The 21,237-nt window shown below is 36.7% G+C and overlaps 1 protein-coding gene across 1 annotated transcript in view; it reads right to left on the reverse strand.

Annotated features, from left to right (window-relative positions):
* Window positions 1-2,730: 2,730 nt before the first annotated feature.
* VPS13C (vacuolar protein sorting 13 homolog C) overlaps window positions 2,731-21,237 on the reverse strand; it is a 181,163-nt gene continuing 162,656 nt past the window's right edge. Inside the window, exons 76-83 of the mRNA XM_055437136.2 lie at window positions 21,071-21,234; window positions 19,711-19,756; window positions 16,836-16,959; window positions 16,009-16,123; window positions 9,923-10,011; window positions 6,337-6,460; window positions 4,717-4,800; window positions 2,731-4,429 (exon numbers count right to left, since the gene is read on the reverse strand). Of these exons, the coding sequence (XP_055293111.2) occupies window positions 4,328-4,429; window positions 4,717-4,800; window positions 6,337-6,460; window positions 9,923-10,011; window positions 16,009-16,123; window positions 16,836-16,959; window positions 19,711-19,756; window positions 21,071-21,234 (848 nt within the window). The 3' untranslated portion in view covers window positions 2,731-4,327. The remainder of the gene's footprint in view (window positions 4,430-4,716; window positions 4,801-6,336; window positions 6,461-9,922; window positions 10,012-16,008; window positions 16,124-16,835; window positions 16,960-19,710; window positions 19,757-21,070; window positions 21,235-21,237) is intronic.

Consider the following 21,237-nt stretch of genomic DNA (forward strand, 5'->3'; position numbering starts at 1 on the left):
CCTATAATTTATCTGAAATCCTTGGGACCAGATGTATCTCACAATACAGAATTTTTCAAATTTTAGAAAGGCAATATGTTTCATATATCACAGAGCTGGTACACCTCTAAGGAAGTCTAGAGTGGCACCCCATAATCAAATACATTAATTTTACTACAGACAAACTCATTGACATAAATAGAATTAAGACCACAATAGCCTCATATCAGTTCAGTTCAGATTTTGCTGTCAAATGTCTCCACTATAAACTTATAAAAAACCTTTTGGCTTTCAGAGCTTTGTGAATCTAGGTAAGGGATTGAAGGTCTGCAATACGTAAAAAACAAACAAAATGTGTTTCCAAAGGCTTTCTCAGTTCAAAAAGAAACTCAGTGCTGAGAATTAAATTCAAAAACTGTAAGCATAAGTTCTACTACATGCAGTTACTAAGAGAAATGGGCTCCCTCTGGCCCATGGAGTCTCAAATTTCTTTTCAGAGCCAACATACACACACAACACAGAACCCACTTTCATCAGTATTAATTGTCATCCTTGCAGTCATTCTCAACCACAAGGGCTTGCCCCTCAAGGATTTTAATATGAATAATCTCCTCAGTTCAGTCACTGAGTCGTGTCCGACTCTTTGCGGCCCTATGGACTGCAGCACGCCAGGCTTCCCTGTCCATTATCAACTCCCGGAGCTTGCTCAAATTCATGTCCATCGAGTCGGTGATACTACTCAACCATCTCATCCTCTGTCGTCTCCTTTTCCTCCCGCCTTCAATCTTTCCCAGCATCAAGGTCTTTTCCAAAGAGTCAGTTCTTCGCATCTGGTGGCTAAAGTATTGGAGCTTCAGCTTCAGTATCAGTCCTTCCAATGAAAATTCAGGACTGATTTCCTTTAGTATTGACTGGTTGGATCGCCCTGCAGTCCAGGGGACTCTCAAGTGTCTTCTCCAACACCATAGTTCAAAAACATCAATTCTTCAGTGCTCAGCTTTCTAGAATAATCTCCAAATCCTTAAGAATTTCTAGACTAATCACCTACCCCTTAAAAGCCTCTGGTTTGGGGCTTCCTTGGTGGCCCACTAGTAAAGAATTCATCTGCCAGTGCAGGAGACATGGGTACAACCCCTGATCTGGGTGTATTCTACATGCCACCAAGCAACTAAGCCTGTGGGCCTCAACTACTGAGCCTGTGCTCTGGAGCCTGGGAATCGCAGCTATTGAACCCATGTGTCACAACTAAAGAAGCCCGTGTTCCCTAGAGCCTGTGCTCTGCAACGAGAAGCCACCGCAATGAGAAGCCTGCATGCTGCAACTAGAGAAAAGCCCAAGCAGTAACAAAGAGCCAGCACAACCAAAAATAAAAATAAATAAAATTTTATATATTAAAACCAACTTTGGTTTTCTCCCCAGTAAAGAGATGATTCTTCTAGCTATGGCAGTAACTGCAATGCTGTAATTTAACTGGCACTGATACCTGCAGAGTTCTTTAAGAGTTTAATTACTTTAAATCATCAGTATTAACTTTTTTAGTCCCAGTTGTATCTTAGAAATACACATGGAGCCCTGTTAAAAATACAGGTGTCCAGGCAGCACCACATCAATGCACTTAGAGGCCACAGCACCAAAAGGGTGACAGTCCCCTCCCTTACACATAATTCAAAATAAAAACAATACTAAATCATGAAACACATGTAAAGAAGTTCACCCTAGGATCGTTGGTACCACCTTTCTAGATTTCATATATATGCATTAATATCCTAGATCACATTTTTCTTATGAACCTTGAATCTTTTGTCCTTTTTTTCATTTTGATGGCCCCGGTTTTGCTATATTCCTCAGCCAGCACCTGTTCTTCATAGTGGATAACCCAGTACTGTGAAAGCCTTCAGACCTGTAGTCTGAGCTCCCAGTGTGATGGGGTGGAGGGTGGGAGATAAAAAAGAAAAACACAGACACGGACAGACTATGTGGAAGCCTCCCAGACTGCTGAGTGGTCTAAGAAAGGTTCTGTAAATCCACTGAGGAGTCTTCAGGCCAAAGTCGGCTATCAGAGGAGCTCCCTGTCTCCCAGGAGGGGGCAAGCCCCAATATCCTTGCCATCCCCAGTTCGTGACTGATAGAAAGCATGGACACAGCAAATGAAGCGATAAATTCGTAATGTGGCAGCCAGGTCCATGGTCACAGAGGTTCTCTGTATTCTCTAGGCACTGAAGATGCATACCCCCAGGAAAAACCTTCTCCTGCTTAGCATCTTTGAAAGCTCTTGAGAACTATATTCAATATCCTATGACAAACCATAATGGAAAAGAAGAAGAAAAAGAATATATATGTATATATACAAGCTGAGTCACTTTGCCGTACAGCAGACATTAACATGACATTATAATTCAACTATACTTCAATGGTGATGGACAGGGAGGCCTGGCGTGCTGTGATTCATGGGGTCGCAAAGAGTCGGACACGACTCAGCCACTGAACTGAACTGATACTTCAATAAAAATTTTTAAAAAGCTTTCCATAACTATTAATCTAACGTGTCACAAAAAGTAAAAGCAAATATTATTGAATATGAAACACAAACCCACAAGGTTTTCACACCTGCAAACAATGCACCAAATGTTCAATTTCTCTCAGTAGTTCATATGTAAGCAGTTGACTCCCAAAGCATTTTAAAAAACACAAAAGACATTATTACACTTTACTAATGAATTACTTCTCACCCAGGGGATTAAATCAAACAAAAACGGTACAAATATTTGGAAGTTTATTTCTAAGCCAAATGAGATGATGAATTTCTGGGTTTCCGTAAATTAATTTTTCTTAGTTCAATATTTTGTACATGCCATCAATAAAATATAATTTAATATTCAGGATATTGTCAATAGCTGTGATTTTAGAAAAATATAACTAGATATCTCAAATTCCTGATTAAGTCACTTTTAAAGACACAAAATATAAGTACACTTGAATAAACTGCAATTAATAACTGACACAGAAATTCTGCTTAAAAGTTTCCTGACAGAAAAAAAGTGATGTTGAAAAGGCAAAGACCACAATACTGAATCAAATATTTAGGGCATTAGTATACCTTTTGTTTTGGAGCCTACAGTAAGTTTATAACTAGGAAGACTTTTTAAAGTTTTAAGGCCAGTCTTAAAAAATACGAATAAGGATAGTAGAAATATTACCACACATATCAACAAAACAGAGTAAACCAAGTTTGTGCACAACTTCATTTCATTTCAGTGACTTTAAGCAAACGTCATGTTAAAAAACATGAGTAAATTTTAGGATTCATCCACAGAAATGAAAAACTTCTGAGCATTTTTAAAAAAGCTCTTATAGGCAGTGCATCTCTAACCAGCATAAACAAGATGCAGAAAGAACAAAAATGAACTGAGCCTGCTCACTCAAAGGACACATCAATGATTTTCCCACAGTGTTGCTAGATGCCTTATTTTATTCATATATAAAACAACTAGATTTTTCATTCTTCCTACAAAGTATTTAAAATACATTTCTAGGTATGTGTTAAAATTAAATGTTAAGTTATGATGCCCTTAAATATCTTTCAACTAATAAAAAAAAACAAGTTCTAGGTATATAAAAATATTAAATTTTTCATACCTGACTTGAAAAACTTAAAGTGCAATATTTTCATGCATCAGCACATTACAATTGTGCCACATAAGTTCATGTAAATAATACCCAAAACGTCCAGAGAACAGAGTACAGATATTTTAAGGTTTGATTTTCATTCTTCTTTATAGTATAGTGCAAGGAAGAAAAATAAGCACCAGAGCAAGACATGTTTTTATTAGGAGAAAATAATGTTTTCCCAGGAAAAAAAAAAGAAAGAAACATGTCATTTCTCAATGGTTTTTCTTAAGTCAACCACTCAGTTACCAAAAATGTTACATCAGTTCAATTACTGAACAAAATATACAACATTTTGTCCAAAGACACAATTGTCTAAAAAGCTCTCAGAGAACACTAGTCATTCTAAGCTCCTTTCTTATTTTTTATTAGGGATTTTAATTAAAAACAAGTTTATTACCCTTGTTCCACAATTTTAACATTCATGGAAATGTCACTCTGAAGTTTAAGTGGTATTTCTTTAACAGGACCATCAGGCGGCGGTGTAGACATGGACTGCTATCAAACACACAGTCAAACTGGAGCCAAAACTGGGGGGAAATGGAAAACGAATTACTCTAGAAAAAAAATTCCAAAATTAAAGGATTCCTTGAAAAATTCTCTTTAGCAAGATAACGAAGAGTGGTTTACAGACAAGATGGTGATTGGTTTTTCTCCCAGCAGCAGTCCCTGGGATCTGTGATTAAGACAGTACTTGGGGCCTGAGAATTCTCAGTGATGATTGCTTCATCAATTTTTGCTGGTGTCTCATTAACTGTCCTTCCTCAATGGCATGACATGCTCTCTGGAAAACAAAATATTTATCACAAATGGTAAAGACAAGTACAGGCTCACATGGTGGAGAGCTCAAGGGTATGAGCTGTTCACACAGGTCCAAAAGGAAGAATTCACAGTCAGTACGTGTCATGCGAAGACCGGTCTGCCCACAATATTTTATTCCAAGCTTATCTATCCATCCAAAGCTTTAACTTGAAGATCTTTTGGGAAAAGTAATGACTGTTGCTAATTATAACAGATTTTTCTTTTGTCTTGCAGCTAAAAAAAGGAGGGGGCATTCTTCAAACCATTTACCTCTGCTGTGGTGCTATCCCGCAGGTAAATTTTCTGAATGTAGCCTTGATTGGCACTATCTTTTCTTTGGAACAGACCTTGTTTCTGTTTCAAAACAAATAATGATAGAAAAGAAATTATTATGGGGAAGGAAAAAAACCTATAACCTTTAATTGAGCACTTAAATGTCAACTCTATTTTATAATCAGCAGACTAACCAAATACACATATTCAGGTCTGATAAGAAATAAATCATTTTTGGTACAAGGATAGTGACTCCATATGTGAGTTGTTAGAATTTATGAAATTAGATGAGTATACATCTATCTGCAAAAAATGATGGCTTTCTGCAGGCGATGATAAATAGCATACAGAAATACCACTTGATAACTCATCACATCTGACAAATCAAAAACCCTCCCTTTATTTCCTTGACTGATGGATAAAATTTGTACATAATGTGAAATACACTGAGTCAATTCTCACCACTGATGTCAAAGGAAAGTGATAACTGAGAGAACTGTAATATACATGCATACTAACAGGGAAGACAGTCTTTCAGTGGTCTGAAAACTATGTTTCATATACCAAGACACTCTTTCAGTTTTGAAATTCTGCAATGAGGTAAGGCTGAAATACAAAATGGCATGGTTTCATAAGTGGTTCCTCTTACTTATAAACTTCTATGAAAAGAAAGGAAACATAAATTAAAGGATAACAGTACTTACATCTCTAACTATTGAATTTTATAATTCAGTAACCATTTTTCAGATAGTTTCAGTAATAGAGATAACATCATTACTGCTTAGGAAAAAATATAGAAATTACCATTAATTCCTATTTTTTTTAAAGGGTGAAAATAGAATTATATCATATATAAGAAAAATTATACATTACAAAGTAAAATGAGTTTGAGAATTAAGCAAAAGATAGGGTATCATTTTTGCTAATTACGTGCTATACAATTAAAAAGTTTTTCCACAGAAAATGGAGAGGAAAAGACATGAAAGCATTATTATATACTTAAAATGCATTCAGTTCAGTTCAGTCGCTCAGTCGTGTCCGACTCTTTGCAACCCCATGAATCACAGCATGCCAGGCCTCCCTGTCCATCACCAACTCCCGGAGTTCACTCAAATTCATGTCCATCGAGTCGGTGATGCCATCCAGCCATCTCATTCTCTGTCGTCCCCTTCTCCTCCCGCCCCCAATTCTTCTATAAATGCCAAACATTACTATATGTGAGTGTTCTAGACATAATGTTTATAATAATCTCCTTAAATCCTAAAATGGGGACTCTTCCCAGAAGTATTTTATATTATAGCAAAATCATATCCATATGAAGTAAACCAAACAAACAAAAAAAAGCCACTTCTATTCACTTCCATTCTTCTACCAAAAAGGAACCTAACTCTTTCAGTGAACAGGTTTAATATCTCACTCAGTGCAATCAAGGACTGCCAGAAAACGAAGTAGAGAACACAAATTACATTTTCCTTTACTTTTCAGCATATGATAATAATAATAATCCTTCAAATACTTTATGCAGTTAACTGTAAAACAAGAATCAGAAAGCACGCCTGGTTTCTAGTCATTTAATAAATTTTTGGCTCTAAAGGTGTGTGATTCATGTTTTCTTACCTCAACTGATATTTTGAGCACATTTCCATCGACAGTGGGAGACTGTACAAAATCTTCAAATAGATATTGCCAGTCTACGGACATATGGCCTAGGATTTCAACTTCCTTTACACACAAAACCCGCCTATTTTGCAAAAAGAAACAGAAATATATAGGTATTGATAAAGACAGTCAATTATTCTAATATTTCAATCTACTAGATGCCATAGATATTACCTGCTTAGTAAGCAATATAACCTGGCACACTACAAAAATGTATGCTTCACATTAAAAAAAAAAAAAAAAGATAACTGTCAAAGAGGAAACATAGCACAACCAACAGCAGAACTTCAAAAATCCCCCTTCTGCCAATCTTGCAAAATTCAGGAAAGTGTCATTTTTAAAAAACTGAGCAGAAAACTGAAATCATTCTCTTTAAAACACATAAGGAACAGGCTGTACTTTCATCCAGGAAGTAATAAAGGCAGAAGCTCCTGAAAATGTTTTACTTGGAAAATTATTAATTGCTTTTTACTGTCAATCATGTATGCCTTCTAATCAGGAAAGAAATGTCACAAACTTCAAACGTCAGCAAAGATTCATGTTAGGCCTACTAATAAATATCAGGTTTGAACATTTTAATACTGATGTACTATATCACAGAGTGAGCAGCTCATCTTACTCAACAGCAATTAAAAAAAAAAAATCACAGAATCCTTAAAGGGCATCCACACTGATTTCCCAGTGTGTGATTCAGACTAGGTACTGATATAACTATACTTGATTCCAAAGTTTCTGTAACAGCAAAACTAGGAAAGGAGCGCCGTTGAATCTACGAATGTGCACGGTGCTGGAGAAGCAAAGACTCGGCTTTCTACTTGAGATGTATTTATAGGCTAAAAGGGGAAGTGAAATTCACTCTGTCACGTCAGACTCTTTGTGACCCCATGGACTACACAGTCCATGCGATTCTCCACGCCAGAATACTAGAGTGGGTAGACCTTCCCTTCTCCAGGGGATCTCCCCAACCCAGGGATCGAACCCAGGTCTCCTGCGTTGCAGGCAGATTCTTTACCAGCTGAGCCACAAAGGAAGCCCAAGAATACTAATGGAGTGTGTGGAAAATTCTCCTGGCACACAGGAGGGAGGGACTGACTGTTGATAAACTAGGTAGGGTAAGAGCTGATTCTTGAAAGGAGGAAGTCTTCTAGGTAGGAAAGGGAAATTATACTCTAGACAAAGGGAAGACTACAGTAACATATATGGTGGTACAAAAAAGTGGAGGTCTGCAGCTGGAGTACTAGACATATACAGAGGCGAGAAAATTAGCTTGGCGCCAGCTCTTGAAGGTTTTTTCCTTTTTAGGTGGGTGGGGTTGAGGGGGTAGTGGAGGTTGTTAAGAAATTTTGACTTTAATCTACAGATGACAAAAATGATATGATAAATTTTCTTATTGAAGAGTCATGGCCAATGGAGGAGAGATGGGGTAGACAATGAAGCTGGAAAGTGACCATAACAGTCCAATCAGGAAACAGTGAGAGCCTCATTTAAGGTGGTGGCTGTGAGAAGAAGAAAGAGATAGATTCTAGATGTTTAGAAGGTAGGGGTGAAGGAACTCGGTGACTGAAGGGCTAAGGACTGATACAGACCCTGGGCACTGTATCTTTCTGCACAGGTGCCCCTGAAATTGTGGGCGTACTTGGGACTGTGTCGAGCACTGTAGGAAGTGCAGCATTCATTCAGGGCCCCAGCCTACCAAGTGCCTGCAGTGCCTTCAAACACTGCGACAACCTCCAACACCCCTACCCATTCCAAAGTCTTTAGGAGGTGTACTCCGGCGCCCCTACCCCCAGCTTCCTGCCTAGTAGAGAACCAGAAGATAGAGATAAGAGTTAAAGATAACTAATACAAATCACTGCATCAAACGCAATTCACTGTTTTGACTGTCTTAAAATGCTACTCTTGACCATTTTGACAATACTATTGTCCTCCTGCTGCCCTCAACCTCCTTAACTTTTTCCCTCCTGCACCACGTTTCCCGGAGTACAAATCTTGTCTTCTGAATAACACATTCTCTCAGGATGGCCTCTTGGATCTCAACTCCAGATCTTTATCCAAACTCCAAGTATCTACACCTATACCTATTTCTACACATCTCCTTGACCTTTACTTTGATATCTCAAAGCTATGTCAAACTCATTAAGTTCAAAATGGAAACAAGTCATCATCTTTTCCACCAATCTACTGTAGATGGCACTCAAGCCAAAAACCAGTGAAGTCATCTGGTATTCCCTTTTCTTTCATATTCGGTCATCCAACCCTGGTCTCTAAAGGCTGCCCCTTCAGACCTAAGGGAGAGTAACTCACTGTGCTGGTCAGGAATGTTATTTTACTAATTGTCTCCTGAAAATCTCTACAAGTGATCAGATTTGAAATTATTATTTTTCTACTTACAATTTCAAATTACTATGATTTTTCAACTTACTTGAAGAAAAATAGATGTATAATGTACATGTTAATATTCCTACCAAATGCCTAAATCAAACAACTACTAAAATATTACATACAACCCCCAAAAGATAGGTTTCCATTGCTTAGCGTGGAATTACATAAAAAAAATATATAAAAACTACTCTTTAGATTGTTTCATGAATATTTTGACTTAATTAGTGGGCAAATCAGAGGACTAGCTAACTCTCTCTTAGAAACAGTTTGTAGATTTAAGCCTGAATTCTAAAGTTTTCCTTTCTCTCCTTCCCACCTAAATACATTTAAATGCAGTAGTAATAAATATAATATATAAATGTTACCTACTATAAGTGCTTTGCTTTAGTCCTAAAAAATACATAACTTAGAATGTTTTGAAAATTATTTATCTGTAATTAGAATAAGTGATGTAGGGTAGATCTCAGGAAAATAAACTTAGTAGTTTAGTCCAAGTTCTTTTATTGGGAAAAATTATCCACCACTCCCAAGATATTTAGAAAGAAAATGAAACACACAAAGATATAATAACATACTTTTAAAAAGGTATGCTCAACCTCCAAAATATAACCTAGTGAGAAAAAGTAAATTCATCCTCCATAACTGGATGTACAGTTCACATATAAAAGTATCACTACTGCACTGATAAACTCTACTCGATTCTGTCTCTCAGAAGTTGTGTAACTTGGTTAAGCCTCTAAACCATGCTTAGTCTCAGTTTCAGCATCTCCAAAACAAGGTCAGAACAGATGATCTCGAAGGAACCATCCACACCTGAATTTCTGTGATTCTATGATAACGAACAGGGCTTCCCAGGCAGCTCAGGGGTAAAGAATCCACCCACCAATTCAGAAGATGTGGGTTTGATCCCTGGATCAAGAAGATCTCCTGGAGAAGGAAATGGTAACCCACTCCAGTATTCTTGCCTAGGAAATCACACGGACAGAGGAGCCTTGCAGGATACAGTCCATGGGTGACAAAGAATCAGACTCCACTTAGTGACTAAACAACGACAATGAACACTGTGCAGCTGAAGCATGGTTATCTAAATCCACTGTCATTCTCGTCTCCAAAATTCTTATATACAGTTAGCATTTGAAAAGATGTCACTTGAAGTCAGTACCTATTTGTAACCATAAGGCTTGCCTTCTTGTTCCCAGGAATAGCACAGTGGTATCGGTAAGTCTCTCCTTCCAACTTTTTGACATGATTCTGAAAAGAAAAGAAGACTCAAGATTTGTGTTGTAACATGCATCTGAACAGTATTTCCAATACTCTATATTAGTGCCAGTTAGGAAGAAATTATTAAAACCAAAAGCACAATTCTACAGATTGGCACACAAAGCTAGAAAAATGTTCACAGCATTTTTATAAACAAACTTTTCACTGAGCCTTAAAAGTGAAGTAACTATTAAATGCTTACTAAGCAATCTTCTAATAAAATACACTTTGTTGCATGATAATTCTGAAACTTTTAAATAGTTTTACCAGAAATAATCACAAATTTCATTTATATGAACCAACACTAGTATAAAACTGGACATTAACATTCCAGAGGTCCTTAACCTGGGGTCCTTGGAAGCACTTTGGAAGGCCTATGAAATACCATTAAAAAAATACAAAATTTTGAAAATGTGTTTCTGAACTTGTTTCCAGAGGACAGTTCATATTTTTCACCAGATTTTTAAAGGGGTCTGTTATCCTTCTCAAAGGTTAAGAACCACTGATCTACAATAATAAAAATAATAAAATTTCAAGATAACTAATATTGCTGAATATTTGGTCTTATATATTAAACACGCATGAGGAGTACGAGTACGTACTAGAATTATATTCCTGGTAGAAAAGAAAACTTAATGGCAATCTTAACACAAACATGAAGAATTTCTAAGATTTCAAACAGCTGGCACAATTTATTACTGAATACAATTACAAGCATAAAATAATTCAAGTATAAATAGTAGCACATTAAAATACATTTTTTTAACTATCTCAAAACTATTGTGACCTCAATCAACAAACATTAAATATCAATAAAGTTACATTTACAATTAATGCTAATGAAATATTATTGATATTATATATAATGCATAATTAGAAATTAGAAGAGAAAATATATGAAAATATAAAACATAAACATACCTAACAAATAAGATAATAACAATTTATAACCAAGAATACAATATCAACATTATCAAAAGGATAATATAATCAATAATAATCACAAGCAGAGAAAGCACACTTGTTTATTATTTCAATAGTAAAATACACATTTTTTTTTAAAGATCCTTGGTTCCCAGTCATTCTTTGACCAATTACGAAAAGCCATGAACAACAAAGATGACTCCCTAAAGAACAGGGGTCTCAACCTCAGAATGGATTTCAGAGAGAAGTGAAGTGTAACAGTTACTTGTCTCACATCTTCCTCACGTGCATTAACTAATATCTTTTAATATTTATACCTTAATTCCTTCAAAATGAATGTAAATGAATAGAAAATTTAGCATATTTATTTTCAGCCTTGAAATTTAAATATGTTAAAATATTTAGATTTGAGATGAAATGTACAATACTACTCACTTTCCATCTTCTACCATCTTGTATGCATTTTCATTAGTTACAAGCTTTGCACTTTAAAAAATAAAGCTTTTAAAGTATATTTTGCCACCATAACACATTACAGAAACCTAGTTTTCAGCACTTCTGAAACCCACTACACTCTAAGATTCAGTCTCTGTGGCAGATGAGTTTATGAAATATTCACTCTTCCTTCCCAAAAATGCAACTGGAAGAATATAATATTTAGCAAAAGCATTCAATTTTTTCAAGTAAATTTGAAGGAAATAATACAAGAAATGAAAAAGCAACGTGTATAATGATGTTTTTTACATCATTATAGTATCATAGTATCATTAATGTAAAATATATTATACATATATATAGTATCATGGTGTCATTAATGTAAAATAATGATAACAGCTCTAATGTCACGAATTGGGAACAGTCAAATATATGAGGTAAAGTTAGCTCAACAGATGATAATGAAAGAATTAAAAATGAAGCATTTCTAAGAACCAGGAAAAATATAATTAAGACACAAAAGCAAGGAATGCCATTTTAAACATTATATAATCATTAACTATGGGAAGCAAGATGAATATTAAACAAAACCTGGCTACACATATATATATATATACTTCATATATGTCTCTGTGTAAGTACATATATGTGTGTGTGTGGATGGTAATTATCCTGGGAGAAGAGAGGATAAGTAGAAGAGTATATCCTATGAAAACACAGTATATAATTCAGTAACTTTCAAAGCTCACTCTTAAAGAATGCAGAGCAATACTCAGGAGGAAAGAAAAGGGGGTAAATCCAAAGATTCCCAAATTATTCCAAATTATTTAGAATGTACCCTATTACAGCAAGCACTAAGGAGGATATAATTTTACCCTCTAATGCTCTTTAATATTTACACATTTTGTTATACTTGGTCCCTTAAGGACAGACGTCTCATTTCATTTGGATATCCAGCACAGTCTACATAATCAAATACTTTGTTCCTAACTAACTGATTACAGCAAGATAGCAAGGGATGAAACAGCCTAAATTTCTTAACTATCCATGCCTCTTGATGAAAGTGAAAGAGGAGAGTGAAAAGGTTGGCTTGAAGCTCAACATTCAGAAAACAAAGATCATGGCATCTGGTCCCATCGCTTCATGGGAAATAGATGGAAAAACAGTGGAAACAGTGTCAGACTTTATTTTTTTGGGCTCCAAAATCACTGCAGATGCTGATTGCAGCCATGAAATTAAAAGACGTTTGCTCCTTGGAAGGAAAGTTATGACCAACCTAGATAGTATATTAAAAAGCAGAGACATTACTTTGCCAACCAAGGTCCGTCTAGTCAAGGCAATGGTTTTTCCCGTGGTCATGTATGGATGTGAGAGTTGGACTGTGAGGAAGGCTGATCGCCGAAGAATCGATGCTTTTGAACTGTGGTGTTGGAGAAGACTCTTGAGAGTCCCTTATACTGCAAGGAGATCCAACCAGTCCATTCTAAAGGAGATCAATCCTGGGTGTTCATTGGAGGGACTGATGCTAAAGCTGAAACTGCAATACTTTGGCCACCTCATGCGTCGAGTTGACTCACTGGAAAAGACTCTGATGCTGGGAAAGGTTGGGGGCGGGAGGAGAAGGGGACGACCGAGAATGAGATGGCTGGATGGCATCACCGACTCTGTGGACATGAGTTTGAGTGTACTCCGGGAGTTGGTGATGGACAGGGAGGCCTGGCGTGCTGTAATTCATGGGGTCGCGGAGAGTCGGACACGACTGAGCGACTGAACTGAACTGAACTGATCCATGCCTACCCTTGCTACCCATGGAAAAAAGTTACCAAGCTCTTTTGCTAATGTACAATCATTCTATTTCTTCTAGTTCTCATATCTTAACAAAAACTACTGGATCACACACAATGACTATATTTAGCTAAAATAAAGTTTCTTGAAGTTTTGTGCTTACTGACATGCTGTTGGATAAAAGGGAAATCATGAGGAAAAGAACAATGTAAAGAACTACACACAAAAAAGGAAACAATGAAGAAAAAAATTTTCCCAGAAGTTTCATTAAAATTGTATTAATAATATTTCCAGGAAAATTGAAAAATATTACTTTTACCTAAGAAGAAAGAATAATTATTAGTAATGACTTAAGACAAAATCTTGAATTAGTTACTGTGTTTGATTCTCATAAAAACTGTATATGAGGCACCATTTCTGCCAACCTTCAATTATCTCTAGGCACAAGAAAAGTTTGTCAGCTACAATTTTAGGCTAGTCTTTGGATGTCATTCTTCTATTTTAAAGTGCTTGTTTCAAATAGCAAGCTTCCCTGGTGGTTCAGATGGTAAAGAATCTGCTTGCAATGTAGAAGACCTGGGTTCAATCCCTGGGTCAGGAAGATCACCTGGAGAAGGAAATGGCAACCCACTCCAGTATCCTCACCTGGAGAAGTCCATGGACAGAGGAGCCTGATGGGCTACAGTTCATGGGACCACAAATTCTTCTTTAAAGTGCTTGCTTCAAATATGAAGCATTCAATTTATTATTTTGATAACTATAGTTTAAAAATATATAATGCAACTGAATAGTTGTATGTTAACAGCTTCATTCTCTTTAAAAGTAAAACATAATAAATCTAAGTTCATAATTTGTTTTCTGTTTTGGAAGGAAACATGAAAGTTGCTAGATAAGATACTGCTAAATCTAACATTTTTATCAATTATAGAAAAAAAGAGAAATCAAAATATAACATGTTGAAAATTTACTCTAAGGTTGCTAACTTCAAAATCATAGTTTATATATTTTTAAAATTTCCATTAGGATTATGCATCATCTTGAAGGATTTAAAAGCAAAAGAGATTGGTTTTTAAATATAAAGACATCTATCAATTCAAAAGCCACATAAGTAATCTGCTTAATTACATGTTCAACTTCTATTTTAACAACTAATAATTGTGAAATAAGCATAACCAATAAGGGGACTTAATTTTTAAAAAGTACAAATATGAAGGGCTAAGACTGTACATAACATAATTAGAAAATGATTGCAATTTATCTAGCAAGAGTACTGAGAAATTAAAATAGAAAAAGAGGCAAGGGAATACATTCCCAAAATTGATGCGCCAACACTTATTTGAGGTTGAGGGACTGATCCAGAGCAACTGACTGTTGTTTAGTCGTTCAGTTGTGTCTGACTCTTTGTGACCCCACAAACTGTGGCCTGCCAAGCTCCTCTGTCCACAGGATTTCCCAGACAAGAATACTGGAGTGGGTTGCCATTTCCGGGGGATCTTCCCAACACAGGGATTGAACCTGAGTCTCCTGCTTTGGCAGGCAAATTCTTTACCACGGAGCCACCAAGGAAGCCCAGAGCAAGTGATACTTCATTTCTTAAAATATATGCCGCAATCAATAGTTTCATAACTTGAGTAAATTTATGGTGATTTATGAAACACAGTTATGTAATTCTATCGGCAGGACTCATATACATAAAGAACACACAGATTGGACATAAGAATTATTCTTTTTCTTTTTTGCAACTTTACCAGAAATGCATATGAATACCATAAGAAAAGATGAAATTCTTAGGATGATAGTAAAAGTTCAATAAAGTATCCCTGCAACTAAATGTAAAACAAAAGTTGATTTCCTGCATCTTTTCATCTTTTATATTGACCTCTTATTCCTGTACAATATTACCAGGAATATCAGTTTTTATCTGTGGCCAAGCCACTACAATAAAAAGTTCAGAGAGGTAAGAAATGTAAAGATAATTTCATCTAAATGGACTCTCACTCTAAATAAATCAGGACAGTCAATTAATACCACAGTTTGTTTTGATTTTTAAGGATGAAATCAGTAGTAGTATACAAAACATTTACTCCTGTATTTCCAGTTCTTGCTGTGTAGGCAGAAAAAAGAAAGAAAATAAAGTTAGAAGCATGCAGAAAGATAAAATGTAATCACATACTATAAAAACCAAAGGCTAAGAATAATGAAGAGTCATTTTATTTTAAAGTCAAAGTAGAAAAATATTAAAAATTTTATTTTGGAGGAAAGCTAGTCATAAGAGAATAGCATTTTACATATGTGTACATTGTTTACATTACAAAATTAAAACTAAAATATAAGCCAAAAAAAATTCCAAAAAAGTTTCAAGGTTTTAACAAAAGATTATAATTGTACATAATCTTTTTTTCTCTCCTCCAGCTTCTGTTTACCTGAATAAATCTAGATTTACAATACAGGCCAAATAAAGTAATTTGGTTGAGAGAAAAGGAAGCAGCGAAATTCCAATAATTAGCTATAAGCAGAGGACTGAAGTTTAAGAACATAAATGAAAGGCGCTCAACACTAACAGTAATAAAGCCTATGACTACTTTCAACATTATCCTTTCTGCACTAAAAAGCTTTGATCCTGTGCAGAAAAGAAAAAAAATGATGAGTTACTCCTATTTAATACACTATGCTAATAAAATAAAACAAATAAATAATCAAATTCTACCCTGCATACCAATGTTTCCTGTGTAATCTGTAAAGAAGTTCATGAATCAGGAATTTTAGGAACCAGCCATGAAGCTCTGACCGTAGAAATCTTTAAAATTCAATTTCACTCATGACCGTAAAGAACAGAATTTATACCTCAAATATGTCATAGCCCTCAGACTCCTGTCGGTCATAAGGGCGAATGATGCCATCTTCATGGATCAGGCGAGGGGAACGGAGCCTGGACACATCCTCTGTTGATTCTGCCACCCTGTGTAAGTACATATAAGAAAACACATGAGAATCTCTCAAAATAACATAAATGTATTATTGTATTGATTCAACCACTATATTGTGTAACACATGAACCATGAATACTGTGCTGAGTTTCGTCAGACTCTTGTGACCCAGGGACTATAGCCAGCCAGGCTCCTCTGTCCATGGGATTTCCCAAGCAAGAATACTGGAGTGGGTTGCCATTTCCTTATCCAGGGGATCTTCCAAACCCAGGGATCGAACCTGGGTCTCTTGCATTGCAGGCAGATTCTTTACCAACTGAGTTACCAGGGAAGCCCCACTATGTAACATAATATATCAATATTTGATAAACAGTAATGTTAAATAACTTGCCAAAATACTGTGACAAGTATTAAAACCAGGTCAGTTTGACTTCATGTTCCCCCACCTTTTCTTAATAATAAAGGTGGGGAGTAGGCCATCTACTCTTTGTATCCATGGTGTCTAGCACAGTGCCTGGCATATAGTAAGGACCAATAACTGTTCGTCAAATAAAAGAGAAACTGAGCCATAAAAAAAGTCTCTTCTTCCACCTCTCTGGAGGGGCTCTACCTTGTGCACCAGTAAGAGCTCTCAATCAGACTTTCAGGTCCTTAAGGGCAGGCAGAGTATTTAGCATACTTATGTACTCCTAGCAACAATCAGCACATAGACACATGGCCTGTACATGGTGTACATTTAATTACCTCTGAATCCCCTGGAAGGTGCTGCTGGCCATATCTATGATTCCACCAGTTGGACGAGCCACAGCACCCACAAGCCCTTTTCCAATCCCTTTGAAGAATCCAGCAGCTCCTTCCTTTTTGGCACCTTCATAAAACCAGACAATGAAAGTATAAAGATTTTAAAATCAGCAACTTCAAACTCAACAAACGTCTAAGTCAAATACTGAAAGGTTTTACCCAGGAAGTTCCTAGAATTTGACGTTCTAAAGAGGTTAAATTTAATCCTAACCTGTGATAAAACAGTGGTTTTCAAGGTATATTAAAAATGCAAAATTATTAGGCCCCACTCCCAGCCAGTAATCTGCATTTTTACAAACCCCCAAGGTAATCCCAAGGCATACTCAAGTTTTACAACTAGTGATCCAGGAGTTTAGTTAGTAACTATAACCAGAGGACCTAAGAATTGACCAGAAAATATTGTTATTATTATTGACAACCATCAGGAGATTTTTCAAGAAGTGTACTTTTTAAAAAACATAAGAACTTTATAAAAATATAATTCACATTCCATATAATTCACCCATTAAAGTATACAAATAAAACATTTTATAGTATATTCAGTTCAGTTCAGTCGCTCAGTCATGTCCGACTCTTTGCGACCCCATGAATCACAGCACGCCAGGCCTCCCTGTCCATCACCAACTCCCGGAGTTCACTCAAACTCATGTCCATCGAGTCGGTGATGCCATCCAGCCATCTCATTCTCTGTTGTCCCCTTCTCCTCCCGACCCCAATCCTTCCCAGCATCAGAGTCTTTTCCAGTGAGTCAACTCGTCGCATGAGGTGGCCAAAGTATTGGAGTTTCAGCTTTAGCATCAGTCCTTCCAATGAACACCCAGGACTGATCTCCTTTAGAATTAGTATATTCAGAGCTGTGCAACTATCACCATAATCAATTTTAGAAAATTTGCATTATTTCAAAAAGAAAGCCAATGCCTATTAGCAATCATTTCCCATTTTCCCCCAAAACCTTTTCCCAATTCTCTGCAATTTACCTCCTTCCTCCCTACCCTGCAGATCTAGGCAATCACTAACCTACTTTCTATCTGTATGGATTTGCCTATTCTAGTCAAATAGAATCATACAATATGTGGCCTTTTGTGACTGGCTTTTTTTCACTTAAATTCATGCTTTCAAGATTCATTCATCTTGTACTTGTATCAATACGTGACTTCTTTTTATAAATGGATGTTAACCCATTTGTATGGCTTATACCACATTTTGTTTATCCATGCATTAGTTGATAGACATTTGGATTGCTATTACATTCTGGTTATTATGAATAATATTTTTATAAACATTTCTGTACAAGTTTTTGAGCAAACAGAGGCTTTCAATTCCCTTGGGTATATACCTAAGAGCGGAATTGCTGGGTCACATACATAAGCTCTATCTTTATATCCAGTTGTCCTAGTACTGTTTGTTGAAAAGACTATTCTTTTTCTATGGAATTACCTTGGCACCCCTGTTAAAACTCAATCGACCATAACAATAAAGATACATTTCTGAAATCTGAATTCTACTCCACTGATCTATATGTGTATCCGTATGCTAGCAACACCTGTCATAGCTACTTTAACTTTACAGTAACAACAGACTGGTTCCAATAGGAAAAGGAGTGCGTCAAGGCTGTATATTGTCACCTTGCTTATTTAACTTCTATGCAGAGTACATCATGAGGAACTCTGGGCTGGAAGAAGCACAAGCTGGAATCAAGATTGCTGGGAGAAATATCAATAATCTCAGATATGCTGATGACACTACCCTGATGGCAGAAAGTGAAGAGGAACTCAAAAGCCTCTTGATGAAAGTGAAAGAGGAGAGTGAAAAGGTTGGCTTGAAGCTCAACATTCAGAAAACAAAGATCATGGCATCTGGTCCCATCACTTCATGGGAAATAGATGGAAAAACAGTGGAAACAGTGTCAGACTTTGTTTTTTTGGGCTCCAAAATCACTGCAGATGCTGACTGCAGCCATGAAATTAAAAGACGCTTACTCCTTGGAAGGAACGTTATGACCAACCTTGATAATATATTAAAAAGCAGAGACATTACTTTGCCAACAAAGGTCCGTCTAGTCAAGGCAATGGTTTTTCCCGTGGTCATGAATGGATGTGAGAGTTGGACTGTGAAGAAAGCTGATCGCCGAAGAATTGATGCTTTTGAACTGTGGTGTTGGAGAAGACTCTTGAGAGTCCCTTGGACTGCAAGGAGATCCAACCAGTCCATTCTAAGGGAGATCGATCCTGGGTGTTCATTGGAAGGACTGATGTTAAAGCTGAAACTCCAATACTTTGGCCATCTCATGCAACGAGTTGACTCACTGGAAAAGACTCTGATGCTGGGAAAGGTTGGGGGCGGGAGGAGAAGGGGACGACCGAGAATGAGATGGCTGGATGGCATCACCGACTCTGTGGACATGAGTTTGAGTGAACTCTGGGAGTTGGTGATGGACAGGGAGGCCTGGCGTGCTGTGATTCATGGGGTCGCGGAGAGTCGGACACGACTGAGCGACTGAACTGAACTGAAGTTTTAAAATTGGATAGTATAAGTCCTCCAGCTTCATTCTTTTTTTCCCCAGATGTTTTTGGCTATTCAGGGTTCCCCTGAATTCCTGTATAGATTTTAGAATCAGTTCATCAATCTCTGAAAAAAGAAGCTACTGGGATTTTGATAGGGATTGTACTGAATAAAGAATATGCTTTTTTAACTAGGATTAAAAAAAAGTCAGTTGCTATTGAAAGTCCAAGAGAATCTAGTCTAACAATAACATCTATTACTTTTACCATGTATCAACCCTTCTACTTTGTACAGAAAGGAAACATTCTCAACCTACCTTCCACAGGCTTTGTTATTATTCCAGTCACTCCACCAAAGACTCCCTGAGAGAGAAATCACAGATCAAGTCAAGCCTGAATAGAAGGTGCTTAATTTTAAACCAACCACTAGAGGTCTCTACAGACATATAATTACAGGAATAACTTTTTTTTTTTTAAACAAGGACTTGACAGAATATGAGCATATAAGTGAGTTCTCTGATTTTTAAAATATTATCACATAGCACATATTAAATGAAGCACTTTATAGAAGCAGAACTTTGTAACAGAAGAGTAAAGCAGATGAAAATTTTTTACATCTGACTCTGACACCAATCACCAGTTTATGTGTATGCGTGCGTGCTAAGCCACTTCGGTCATGTCCAACTCATTGTGACCCAGTGGACATTAGCCCACTAGGCTCCTCTGCCCATGGGATTGTCTAGTTGATGCAATCTCTTTAAGCCTCAGTTTCCATATCAGTAAAATGAATGAGTTGAGAAAATCAGAGATCTAATTATAAATTCCAATGAAGTTACTCCATAATTTAGTACAAGTGTGGAAAACTGAAAATGAAGGGACCTTTCATGGACAGCAAATAACCTGTCAAATAAAGCGCTTTAGAGGAGACAATACACATTACAAATGACAGGCACAAACACAGCAGTTAACAGTCTACTGAATTAATTTCAAAATTTTAAAAGTAATGTTTGTGCATTCTTTATATACCTTTCAAGTAGTAACTAAAAATAGCTGCATATTACACAGAAAAATAACTGAAGGATGTATACTATACTGAAAAGATTAGATAACTCTAGGAAGAGGAGAGGGATAATTAAAGAGTTACTTTATAGACTTACCTAGGTTCCCATTACTCACTTAAAAAAAATAACTTAGAAGTTCTTATAATTACTCATAAGGAAGATAGTCATATATTACCTGTATAATTGAATGGTGTAGTCCTGAAAAGTAATGAAAGGTAGTTCCTGGTTGATAATACATAACCTGTGCGCCTGCCTTCTATAGAAACGGTTGACTGATGATGACCTGAAGACAGTGACTCCCTCCCTCCAGTTACCTTCACATTCCTCTGCTCCATTTCCCCACCTTCCACACTAGTGCTAATCTGCCATCATTACAGTTTCACTCCAGCCCAAGTACCAAAGTCTAGGCATTGCGGGGGGGGGGGGGGGGGGGCATAGACTGATGGTGATAAAGGCAAAGGAGAACAAAAAAGGAAACAGAAAGTGTGCAATTATCACTACTGTTGCTCTGACAGACTTTTACTCACAAGCAGTGTTCCAAGTGCCACATAACCAGTAAACACGCTAAAGTGTATCTGTAAGTTAGTATTTCTTGAAGATTCGGCAGGAGACTTACAAGCAACAAGCCCTTTCCCCCTCTGGCCAGGCTGTCACCAAAATCTTTAGGCTGTCGACCCATCTCTTCTCTTCTTTTTTGCTGATATTCTTTGTCCATTGTAATTGCTGCCAAACCTTTTCCAACAGAACCGGTGATTCTAGACACAACTCCTGCTGCACCACCTA

This window comes from Moschus berezovskii, chromosome 9 (assembly GCF_049115385.1).
Source record: "Moschus berezovskii isolate FMDL1 chromosome 9, NW_MosBer_1.0, whole genome shotgun sequence".
Classification (NCBI taxonomy): domain Eukaryota; kingdom Metazoa; phylum Chordata; class Mammalia; order Artiodactyla; family Moschidae; genus Moschus; species Moschus berezovskii.